The sequence below is a fragment of the Talpa europaea genome (genome assembly GCF_964194135.1).
Source record: "Talpa europaea genome assembly, chromosome: 14".
Taxonomy (NCBI): Eukaryota; Metazoa; Chordata; class Mammalia; order Eulipotyphla; family Talpidae; genus Talpa; species Talpa europaea.
In genome coordinates, this window is record NC_140082.1 from 6,536,057 (window position 1) to 6,548,637 (window position 12,581).

At 50.1% G+C, this 12,581-nt stretch overlaps 1 protein-coding gene across 2 annotated transcripts in view; it reads left to right on the top strand.

Moving 5' to 3' along the window:
- Positions 1 to 12,581, top strand: part of RPH3A (rabphilin 3A) — a gene marked incomplete at its 5' end in the record, with an annotated part of 55,057 nt that overhangs the window by 37,692 nt on the left and 4,784 nt on the right. For both annotated transcript variants that reach the window (XM_084253600.1, XM_084253601.1), the window contains 6 exons: positions 1,174 to 1,253; positions 3,767 to 3,841; positions 5,194 to 5,303; positions 8,046 to 8,172; positions 10,253 to 10,309; positions 10,952 to 11,106. In XM_084253600.1, the coding sequence (XP_084109726.1) occupies positions 1,174 to 1,253; positions 3,767 to 3,841; positions 5,194 to 5,303; positions 8,046 to 8,172; positions 10,253 to 10,309; positions 10,952 to 11,106 (604 nt within the window). The remainder of the gene's footprint in view (positions 1 to 1,173; positions 1,254 to 3,766; positions 3,842 to 5,193; positions 5,304 to 8,045; positions 8,173 to 10,252; positions 10,310 to 10,951; positions 11,107 to 12,581) is intronic.

A 12,581-nucleotide genomic window follows, 5' to 3' on the forward strand; every position in this document is an offset into this window, starting at 1 on the left:
GCCCTTATTTTGTGCCGGGCACTTTTCTAAATGCTCATTTAATCTCCCCAGTTGTCGCTCTTACTAGGAGTAGCTGCCTTGTAATTCAGAGTCGCAGCCACATAGGTTACCTGGCTCGCAGGCGAGCATGTGAGGGCCCGGCCGCCGACTGCACTGCTGTAGCAGGTCAAGGCCAGACCTGATGCAGCACCAGCGGCCCGTGTTCCCCATGTTCTCCCATGGGTTTCGGGTCTGCAGTCTCAGGGGATAGGACTCGGGGAGTGCATCTCCCCCTTGTCTGCTTTGGGCAGCTTCTGTGCTGGAAACACTCCTTGTCGGTCCCACCTCCCTGCCTTTCCTGGCCTTCCTGCCTGGCGCAGCAGCCGCTGCTCCTGCATCTGCCCGCATAGACGGTCACTCTCATCCTGTGTCTGACTCATTATGAGCTGTCCTCACATTTTGTTCCAAGCCTGTCTCTGTATTCAGTGCTGGACTCCTTACTTGCTCATTGCTACTTTTGATAAGATTTATTGAAAACCTACTAGGCGCACCAAACTGTTCTAGGCACTAGGGATACCTTGGCAATAAACAACACACAAGATGGCTTATCGAGCAGAACTAACATTCTGGTGGAGAGAAACAGTTGATGTAAGGTTCATTTGAAGTAGAGATAGAACACCATGAAAGGAATTAAATAGGGTCAATGACTAGAGAGTGGCTGCTTTAGATGGAGTGTCCAGGGAAGACTTCTTGGAGGAGGTGGCATTCAAACTGGACACAGATAATCAGAATGTGCCAGCCTTGTGAGGATCTAGAGGGAGAGAATTCCAGGCAGAGACAACAGCAAATGCTTAGACCCATTTGTTCCTTTAGCAAGTAAGGGAGAACTGGCCACGTGGCCTACACTGTGGGAGGCTGGAGTAAACTAGACAGTGACCACCCTTGTCCTCAGGGGTCTCTTGATCTCCCGGGACTGGAAGTTATTAACTGGGCAGTTGTACATATGTTTAACTGACCACAGATGTGCTGGAGGCCAAACAAGAGAGAGAGGGGTCTGCCAGGATGGGGTTTCCGGAGCAGGGTCTGAGTCTTCCTCAATGCCTAGCCCAGATTGGGCACATGGTAAGTACTTGGGAAATGTTTGTTGAATGACTGAATGAATGTTCTTTTGGTTCCTGACTCTGCCCGCTTCAGCCACCCTGGGTGCCCTGGAGTTCAGCCTTCTGTACGACCAGGACAACAGCTCCCTACAATGCACCATCATAAAGGCTAAGGTGGGTGAGCAGGTGAAGTTGGGGACCATTAGGGCTGCCCCAGCATTTCTAGGGGGCTGGGGAGGGAGGGCATGGATTAGCAGGCCTGTCTCCTCTCTGTTGCCTTGTCTATCTGAAAGTGACAGTGATGAGAAGCGGGCAGCTATTAGTCATGGCCACTTCCTTTGGAGGAGGGCTTCCTTTGGGGATGGTTCCAGAGGGGTTTTGCTTAATTGCAGCTGTCTCCTGGGAGGGGAGACAGTTGGGCTACAAGGGCAGGGACGGGATCTTGCTCAGCCTGGTGCTCGTTGTCTCTGGAGGGGACCACAGAGGAGTAGCCCGGGAGGCAATGACAATCTGGCTTGACAGCTGACATGGCCACGAAACTTCTGCTGAGTCAGAGACTGGTTGTTGCAGATACTAGGAAACAGTATGGCCTTCCAAGGGGGCGGGAAAGGCAAGCCAGGGTGGAAGAGCATCTCCACAAGGCAGACTCCAGCGGCATGAGCCAGGAAAGCTGATGCTGCCGGTGAGAACTCCGGGAAAGAATTGACTGGAATCCCCCACCCCAAGTCTGGTCCAGGCAGACTCAGGAACCAGAATTCCTGGGCACAAATTCAAATACCAGCTCACCTGCTTCCTAGCTGTGTGATTTTGGGGGTGGTACTTAACCTCTCCATGTTCCAGTGGACCCACTGATGAATTAGAGGCCACGATAGTGCCTCTCCACAGGATGCTTGTATTAACTGTAGGTGGCCACGTGGCCTGGTTTGCCCCATACTGTCCCCACCTGTGTGTGTCACCTGCTGTGAAAATGAAGAGCTCCCCCCACACACACACAACTCATACAGAGTCCCAGTTTGGATTATAATCGAGCTGTGAAACTCCTAGATTGACACTCCCCATCACTTCTTCAGAAAGCATTTACTGAGTACCTATTGTGTACAGTGACTGTGGAAAGCACTTAGATGCATTTAGCCTCCCTCCCCCATACCCTGGTGAGGCAAGTCCATGCATTATCTTGTTTCGGCCTCATGCAGTCATTGTTAGAAGGGCTCATCATCAGCCCAGTGTCCCGCTGGGGAAGCCGAGGCTCAGGAGCTAAAGCCTGACGTCACATAGGCCGCGAGGGAGGTGAGTTCTGGTGGAAGAGCCCCTCTAGGTCCTGAACCAACCATTCCTTCTCCAGCTGCAGAAATGTGGGGGGAGAAGCCACACTATAGGCCCCTTGACCCAGGGCTGCAGGAAGCCCATATGCTCATGGGCTGGCTGGTAATGGCGAGAAGGAAAGAGACATTGGAGAGGGGCCCTGACCCCAAAACATTCAAATTCAAATTTGAAAACTTGGCATCTGCCTGTTCGCAACCTCACCTTCCAAATATTTATTAAACACCAATCTTGCCTAGGCAGGGCCTGCACGCTGGGGGGCCAGAGCAGGCAAGAACAGGCCCTGCCCCCGTGGCTCTCAGTGGGGCACTGACACGAAACCAACTAGGTAGCATTTCCGCATATTAAACAGTCTGGAACTTTCTACACATTCATTTGTCCCATTTTATCTTTGAAACAACCTATAAGAAAGGTTCTATCATCATTCCCATTTTACAAATGGGGAAACTGAGGCCTAGAGCTCTTCAGTGATGCCCCTTTCGCTCAGCCAGGAAGTGATGGAGCTGGGATTTGAACCGTGGCAGTCTGGACTCACCCACGAGGCTGCCCTGCCTTCTTGCCACCCCCTACCCCATGTCCCACTTTGTGGCTCCTCTCCCCTCCTGGTCATAGTGAACATTGTTCACACTCCCGTGTGCCAGGCACGAGCTCAGTCTGCACACTGAGATCTCATTTCATCCTCCCTGGGATGCAGGGCCTTAGATCAGCCCCTTCAACAGATGAGGAAACTGAGACCCAAGGAGATGAGAGGGTACAGCACACGGATGAGTGCTGGGAGGCGGGCAGTGGGGACCTGGAGGTGGGCTTGGGGGGGACAGAGTGTGTCTGAGCCCCGTGTCTCATTTGTCCCTCATGCCATCCCTGTGTGGGGAGTCAGCAGAGGTTGTGGTCTTCATCCTCTGGATGGAGAATCTGAGGTCTCAGAAGTGAGTGCAGGGGCCAGGGCCAGAACCCAGGTCTCCCTGCCCTGGCGTGTCCCTCTCTCCAACCCTTTCCTGTTCTGGAACAGTTTCTTCTGTCCTAGCAACAGCAGCCAGCCTCGACAGAGCATTTATTACAGGCCGGCAGTTTACAGGTGTAATTAGCTTTAACCAGGCACTGATCTCATCCCATTTGACAAGTGAGGAAAATGAGACTCAGAGAGGTTAAGAAAATTACCTAAGATCACACAGCCAGGAAGTGACAAGGCTTTAAATCCTGTCTGCCTGATTCCAGCACTCTCTCCATGATCCTGCATTTCCTTCTCCATCTTCTGAGAGGAAGTGCACAAGGTGGACCCACAGGCAGGCAACATGCCAGGGGCTGTGGCCCTTGTTGAGTGCTTGGCCCTCTTGAGTCCTCACGCCACTCACTGCCTTTTCTTGCAGGGACTGAAGCCCATGGATTCCAATGGCTTGGCTGATCCCTATGTTAAGCTGCACCTTCTGCCAGGAGCCAGCAAGGTACCAGATGGCCTGGGCCTCACTGCAAGCCAGGCACATGGGCCTGGCGGGCACCCAAGGTTCCCAGTTCAGGGCCTAAAATAGCCTTCTCTGCCTGAATGCCTGAATGCCCCCTCCCACTACACATGACAAAATCTTTGCAAGGGGTAAGGGGTGGCCCGGGAATTATTCTCCCTCAAGGAGCAGGGGCCCTGCTCACCTCCAACCCAGAAACCTGGAGCTGCCAACAGCCCCTCTCCTGCTCAGATTCCTTCAAGTGACTCCCCAGTGTTGATCAAGCCCCCCGTTTTATGCCCCAACCAAACATTCCTCATCTTGCAATAGAAGATTTTTGGGCTAACCCCTTTAGATACTGTTCTGTTGTAGACAGAAAATGTACCCTGTCCCTCCCGCCCCTCGCTGCCCTTCCTGTTGATCATTCCCTTGCTCTGGGGAGGGAAAGTGGGGTAATTCTGTCTCTGGATTGACCCATTCAGAACATGTGGCTGGAAACGGAAGTATGCTGTCTTTATTTTTTGCTTTGTTGTGTTAAATGGACATGGTGTCTTGAAAACAAGGTGCCCTCGGTTACTTGATCTTGGGAAAATGACTGTTAAAAATCTTTATGAGTATCAAACATTCCATCAGAAGAGAGGGCATAGATGCACACACACACATGCACACACACTATCTCAATGATTCTTTGTTTGAATCGAGGGAAAATAGTTCTTCACCTGGCCATGGCCCAGCTGTCAAGTCACTGGCCACGACTCCTTCTAGCTTCCCAGCCATGTTTGCTTCTCCTTGAGACCCTCTATCACCCACGCCTTAATCCAAACTTTGCCTGCTTTGCCAAAGAATCTAGTCAGTCATTTACATGTTAGTATGAATTAGGTTGGTCTCCAGGCAATCTCTTCTGGGTATAATGTATTTCTAACCTCTTTGCAAGTAAAATGAACACTTTGTCTCAAAAGAATTTCAGCACGGAGAATGCTATTTAGAGAAACAGAGGAAATCATCCCAATAATTCCCAGAAATTGTTCCTTCACTGCCTAGGAGAGGTGACTCTCATTTCTGCCTCCCTAGCCTATAGATGATTTTTTTTCTCAAAGGAAGACATCTCTGCTTTTTAATCTTAATGGAAGTTCAAAGGGGGTGGGTGAGCCGTTGTCCAGCCTTAGTGCTGATGACAGCCATCAGCCTAGAGCGTACCCCCTTTCCTTGAGAGCCTGCATTTGGGAGAAACAGAGTCCCTAGACTCTCTAAGGGAAGTGGGCGCCTAAGACACCCACCCACCCCAATCAGCTGCAAAGATGGGGCTTCTGAGCTGCTCCCCTCTGAGGTAGGTGACTGTCCATCTCTCTGGATTCTAGTCCAATAAGCTTCGTACAAAAACTCTACGGAACACCCGGAATCCCATCTGGAATGAGACTCTCGTCTATCATGGCATCACGGATGAGGACATGCAGCGAAAGACCCTCAGGTGCTTGCTGGGAGGGGCCTGAGGCTGGGCAGGCTGGGGGTGGGGGGTGGGGGCAGTTCCCAGGGTGGGGGTGGGGGATGCCCTCTTTAAACATATCTGTATGTGGTTGGTTGTTCGGTTGGTTTATTTTAAGCTGCTACAAAACATTACATCTTTCTGGTAGAAACTTTTGCAAATACAAATAAGTGAAAATGTTAGGTATTAACATCTGGACATCTGTGATGCGCGCGTGTCTGTGTGCAGAAGTTTGTTTTATGAAATTGAGTGTTCATAAGACTGTTTGTAACAATGGACCATCCTGCGAGCTGATCAGCCTCTTTCATCTGGCAATATGTTGGCGCCCTCTCCCAGTCTTCTGCAGGGCTGTGTTAAGTTGCATTTTAAATTATCTAGGAAATAAATACATTCTGCTTGTAAAAAGTATAAAGAAATAGTAATTCGAGCCCCTTGGAGATGAGAGTCCACTCTCCAGCCTGGGTCTCTTTGCTCCTTCTGGGAGGGTGTGCCTGTTTATATGACACACACACACAAGCTAGTGTTCGCGCCACGGAAGTACCAGGCTGTGTGGTACTTACCTTTTTTCTTAATAGCATATCTTGGGGTGATAGGCATGAGGAGACATACAGAGCCACCAAGCTTTACGTGCTGCAGACTGCCTGCAGAGAGCACTGACCACGGACTGTGCAAGCGCCTTATTACTGAACCCTGGAAACCTACAGAGACGTGTAGAATAGGATGAAACACACCTACCTCCACGAACCCGATACGTAATTTTTTTAAATAGCTGAATGTTTTGCTGTATTTGCCTCAGTTCTTTTTTTTTTTTTAAAGAAATCAAACTTCTTTGGGGGAACCCAGTCCCCTGCCACACTCTTTTTTCCCTCCCCAAAGCTAAACACCATCCTGAATTCTGTGGCTATCATTCCCGAGCTTCCTTGGGATTGTGTATCCATAAACAAGGGATGGTATTGTTTGCAGGTTTTTAAATTTGTGTAAATGTTTTTACCTGGTGTGTAGCTTCCTTCCCCGTGGTGGAGGGGGTGGGGGGGTTTAGATAGTTTCCAAATTTTCTCTGTTAAGAAGTTGCTGGTGTACTTAGCACACTTTCTGGTGTAGCTGAATGTTGGCTAGGATAGAATCCAAGGAAGAGTATTTGCATGGGTCCGTGTGTGTGTGTGTGTGTGTGTGTGTGTATGTGTTTTAATTTTACAGACATGCAAATTGCTTTTCAACTTGGTTCTTCCAAGCACATCCCACCATCCATTTAGGAAAGTAGACATATACCGAGTGTACAGGCTGATGCATTTTCACAAAATGAACACACTGGAATAAGAGAACAGAACATTCCAGAACCACAGCAGCCCCTGGGGCCTCCTTCCAGTGAGGACTCTCCCCCAGGGGATTCACTGTCTTCACTTCTCCCAGGACAGATTAATTCAGTCTGGCTTGGTCCTTTATGTAAGTGCGCACTGCAGGCTCTTCTGTGTCTGTCTTCTTTTGTTTATTATTTGTGATGTTCATCTGAGTTTTGTGTGTCCTTGTAGACTGTTCGTTCTTATCACACTTCAGTGTTCCCTTGTGAAAATGTAACACAGCTTCATCCACTCTGCAGCTAGTGGGCATTTGGGTAGTTTTGGCTTGGGACTGTTACAAATAGCGCTGCTGGGGACATTTAAATTTTTCTTTCTTCATTTTGTTTCTTTATTTTTGATTAAACATCTTTATTTTCTTTATATCATTGTTCTTTTTTATACAATATTTGATTTGTCCCCTCAGCTGCAGTCCCCATAATTATCCCACCCCATCACCCCTGCACCATCAACACAGTCCCTTGTGCTCTGCCCTCCCCTGGCTTGACCCTCCTTCCCTCTCCCCTGCTGGATGCCTCACATCTATGGTCTGCCTGCAAGTTTTGCCTTTTTTTCCTGACCCTTTGTTCAGTTTCCCTGTACTCCTCCTATAAGTGAGAACATCCAGTATTGTCCCTTTTCCTTCTGACTCACTTCACTGAGCACAATCCCTTCCTGCTCCATCCACGTTGCTGTGAATGGCATGAGTTTGCCTTTTTTGATCACTGAGTACTATTCCACTGTGTATATGGACCTCATCTTCTTGATCCAGTCATCTGTTTTTTGGGCATTTGACTTGTTTCCATATCATAGCTATTATAAATAGTGCTGCAATAAACATAGGCGTGCAACTTTGGGAACATTTTTTAAAGGAACATTCTAGAAGTTGTTTCTGGGTGCAGGAATTTCTGTTGCATGTCCACCACAGAGTGTAATGACTGAGCCATCCATTTACATGCACATGCACGTACATGTGTGTCCACGTTCAGCTTTAGTGCATCCTATCCGATTCCATTTATACAAAGGTCAGAAACAGGACAATGAGTGCAAGTGCCAGAGGCCAAGATCTTGGTTCTTTTTGGAGGGAGGTAATGGCTAGGAGGGTCACAAGGACTGGAATGTTCTATATTTTGTGAGTGGTGGTGACATGGGTGTATGCATAGGCAAAAATCCATCAGGTTATAAACTTAAGACTTGTGCACTTTCCCACTTACAAGTTATACTGCAGCAAAGTAGACTATAAAGGGCCTGACCTCATGCTCAGTAAATAGGAAATGGGTTTTTTTCCAGTGCCCAGTGCCCAGTCCTTGTCAGCTCAACCACAGCTCAAGGTACAAAGTAGGAGCTCAGTACATGCTCTTTCTTCTCTCCCCACCGCTGATGTCAACCCCAGGATCTCTGTCTGTGATGAGGACAAATTTGGCCATAACGAGTTTATTGGCGAGACCAGATTCTCACTCAAGAAACTGAAGCCCAACCAGAGGAAGAATTTCAATATCTGCCTGGAGCGGGTGATCCCAGTGAGTACCTTTGGCCTGCGGTTGGATGTAGGGGAGTACTTTGGGGGGTTCTCCCTTCCTTTAGGCCTGCAGAAGTGGGGGGAATAAGCCTACAAGGCACCAGGCATGTCACCCCGAGGCTGAAGATTTCCGGCCAGGACATTTGGGGTTGAATCCTGGCTGGGTCTTCTCCAAGTCTTGTGTTAGCATCTCTTCCCTGAATGTCAGAGTGCTCTTTGGCAAAGCTGGGCAGGGCAGTGCGGTGTGCCAGCGTGAGCTGCCTGGGTTCAAACCCAGCTCTGTCACTTGCCCTGGCTTTGGTTGAGGGATGAAGCTATTTTGGGCCTCAGTTTTCTTCCATCAAATGGTCGATAGTCTAGTGCCTGCCTCATAGGTTGTATGGAAGACATGACCCAAACAGAACCTAGCGTGTAATAAGCACTCATGCTTGCTACCTGGTGTTACTAGAGGAGATAATACTGCCTTCCCCCCCTGCTAGTCATGTAGTCATAAAGCACCATGCAGGTAAATGGGACGCAGGATAGCTTAGTGCTTAAGGGCGTGGACTCTGGTGCCAGGCTTCCTGGGTTCAAATCCTGGCTCTGCCTCTTCTGATCTAACCTGTGGCAAAAAATTAGTTCACTTCTCTGGGCCTCAGTTTTCTCACCTATAATTTGGGATGATACAGTACCAACCTCATAGGATCTTTTAAGTATTAAATGTGAGAGTACCTGGAAAGCACTGGAACTACTATTGTTAGATGTGGTACTCACCTTTTCAGAAAGAACAGGAGCCACATTGAGGTTCCCCAACTGAATTGAGGTTGTCCAATTAGGCTACACCTCAGAATCAGCTGCATATTTTAACACCAGAGCCTTGCAAACTAAGACTTGTGACGATTTCTCCTGGAAATTCTGACTTCATGGGGTTGGCTGGGACCCAATCATTTATATTTTTGAAGATGCTCCAACTTTCCCTTCTTTACAGATGGAGGTAATGGCTAGGAGGGTCACAAAGACTGGAGGGAGGCGAGTTGCTAAGGTCACACAGCAAGGTGGGGGTTGTGCTGTCAGGCCTTGGCCAGAGCCCAGCCCTCCTGCAACCACGGCCGGTTTGCTCCCCTGGGGCAGCGGGCCAGCAACCTTTGGGGAAGCCGATGGGGGCACGAGGGGGATCCCTGCAGCGTCCTCCTGCCAGATGGCCAGGCTCAGGATGGAGTAGCCGTGTGCCATACCATATTTTTATAGCACAAGCGAAGAAACAAAACACAACAAGAAAATTGCAAGGAAGAATTTATACTGCGTGTCAGGCGCCAAACACGTCCTTACAGACAACCCTGGGCAGGAAGCTTTTTCTCTGGGTCTTGGCCTGATAACAGCTGGTTCTTTCCGCTTTCCCCCACCCCCACTTCACTGAGTTGGTCCAGTTATCAGGAGGGTGACCAGGCCCCTGCTGGGAACCGTCAGCAACTGGGTCTTCGCCAATGGGAGGCACAGAGGTAGCAGGACAGGCCGAGACCTGCAGTGGCCACAGAACTGTTCTTTTGCTCTTTGCCTCTAATCCTGCCACTGCCAACTCCCCTACATGCCCCACCAAAAACAGGGGCTTCTGTACTCTGTCCTCTGGATCTCAGTTTTCCTCATCTTTAAAAGGAAGAGGTTGGATTTAACAAGTTGTCAAGCTGTGTTTCCCAGAGCCTTAGAATCCTGCAAAAGGGCCTTAGGAGCCTTGGAAGAAACACCCAGGACCCTGTGCCATGGGACACAGCAGATGAAACCTTACCTGGTTTTGGTATGGGGTGCTCTGCCAGCTATTGACTGTGCAACCTTGGGCAAGTAGCCTGACTCCTCTGAGCTTCTGTGTCCTCATCTGCAAAACGGGGCCATTAAGACAAACTCCATGACAGGTTGTCGTGCATTAAGACGCCAAATGGTGAGAGTTGTGTAAATTTTACCTAGAATAGGAAGAGCGGTAGGGCCACAGTTGCCCAGAGACCCTCCCTCACGGCTCTGGGTGGTCATGGTGGGAGGTGAGGGAAACTTCTCGTGCAGGTGGTGAGCCCCACAGATGACTTGTCTTTCCTTTCTGTTCTTCCCCTAAGATGAAGCGTGCCGGCACCACTGGGTCAGCCCGAGGCATGGCCCTTTATGAGGAGGAGGTGAGCGCTGCATGGGGGGTGGAGCCACATGGGGTGTGGCATCGCCCTTTTCTCCCTCCTTGGCCCCCGCCCCACTCTTGCTCCCAAAGGCACGTGTTGGATCTCTGTGAAGGCTGCCTTTGCCCAGGGCATTAGAACTGAGGCTAGCTGGCTGCTCGCCACACCTGGAGCACCTGATCTGGGTGCCCCATCCTCTCATACCCAGGCCACACTCGAGTTCTTCTCCAGACCGTGCTGATAATTCCGAGGAACTAGGGCAATGCCATGCTCCCTCTGTGGAGATGTAGGGCAGGCCCTTTGCCGTGTGTCACAGGCTGTGGTGGAGCAAATTATGGGTGTCCGCTGCCCAAATCCCCATGTGGCTTCAGGACTGTTCTTGTGAGAAGATTGGTTGGCTTGGAGGGGGTCTGAGCTGAGTCAGGGATCAGCCTGGGATCCATCAGGGTCACAGCTCAGTCCATGGCTCAGCCAAAGTAAACCCTGACCCCGTGTGTCTGGGTCTGGTCCTCTGAACTCCCACCTGCTCCTCCCTGGAGGTGCTGCCCGCACTGGCGCTTTCCCTCAGTGCTTTCCTATGCTTGCCATCCACGTTGCCTGGCCCCTCCCCTCCTGGGCCCACACGCCCCTCTCCTCCTTCTGCAGCAGGTGGAGCGTATTGGTGACATCGAGGAACGTGGCAAGATCCTGGTGTCCCTCATGTACAGCACACAACAGGGCGGCCTCATTGTGGGCATCATACGCTGCGTGCACCTGGCTGCCATGGACGCCAATGGCTACTCAGACCCATTTGTCAAGCTGTGAGTCAATAACTTGTGCCATGCATGGGTCCCAGAGGGGGTCTTAGATCCTTAGGAATGGAGAATGGGGTTGCTTCCCCCAAATCACAGTACACTGAGGCCAGAGAAGGGAAGGCCCTACCTCAGGTCACACAGTGAGACAGATGCCCAGGACTGACTAGTGCCCAGGACTGACTAGTGCCCAAGACTGACTAGTGTCTCTCTTGTTCATCTGAGAAGGTGTGCAGCTCCGTATCCTCCAGTGGGAAAGGGACAGTCATCTTCCAGCCTTTGTCTGGGGTCATGGCCTTGGCACCATGGGCATGGATTTCCAAGTGTCATCATGGAGGACCATGTCAGTTATGGCCCCGTAGTTAGAGGTCTACCAGGCACATTCTTCCAGCCACCATCAAATCATGGAGTTCAACTCCCATCTCTGCCAGCTGTTTGCTGTGTAAATTTTAACCTCTCTGAACCTCAGTTTCTTCATCAGCAACATGAAGACACTAGTCTCACTAATTTCCAAGGGGGGCAAAATGTTCAAATGAAATAACATACATACCCAGCTAGAGTTGAGCCTGGTGCAGAAATGTTTAGATACCCTCAGTGGAATTCTCCCTTGCCTTGTGGCATCCAAAGCTGTGTTCCATAGATATAACCCCAAGCACCAGCTCTGGATCCAAACTGCCTGTGTTGGATCTCAGCTCCCAGTGTCTTCAGAATTTCTCTAACTTTGTGATCTTCAGCTTGGACCTTAACACCTCTGGGCCTCAATGTCTTCATCTGTAAAATGGGAAGATTTATACTGTGTATTTGGTCATGTCTTCCAAGAAGCTGACACCCCGACAGGACAAGATATGCAAGGGATGTGTTGGGGGAGATGCCTGCAAAGGGAAATTGGGAGGCAGCTGGAGGAGTCTGGTGGAGACAACAGGTCTTGACGCAGGTCTGGTCTTGGTGGAAGAGCAGGGGAGGGAGGCAGGAAGGAAGGAAGAGTCTTAGACTGTGGTGCAGTTCCTAAAAAGCTTCATCTGGAGTCGTGGGGCGTCCTTGAATGCAACAGCTATTGGAGGAGCCTGCATCTCCCAGAAAGGTGGCTGCCTAGTGTCCCGGTCACTCAGGTACTGGCTGAGAACAGTGAGAACACAGTGCTGATTTCAGAGCCCAGCAACTGGACCATCCATTTCACCCCTGGCTGTTGTAGATCATGGAGCATTTCATGGGCCTGGGACCTAGTAGGTGCTCAATAATGCTGCCTTTTGCAGTTATAAATGACGACCAGCACTGTTCTTACTCATGGCAAAGAATATTTGTTAATATTTTCTCCAGTCTGGGACCAATTCCCCCTGTGCTTCTCCCCCACTCTCCGCCCACTGGTAATAGAAAGCCCCTTCATCCCATGGCAAAAAGCAGGTCGGTCAACTGTCCTGATTTTCTTTGAATGGTGATTTAGCCAACACAAGGACACATGTCAGGGATGAGTTGATTTCCAGAAG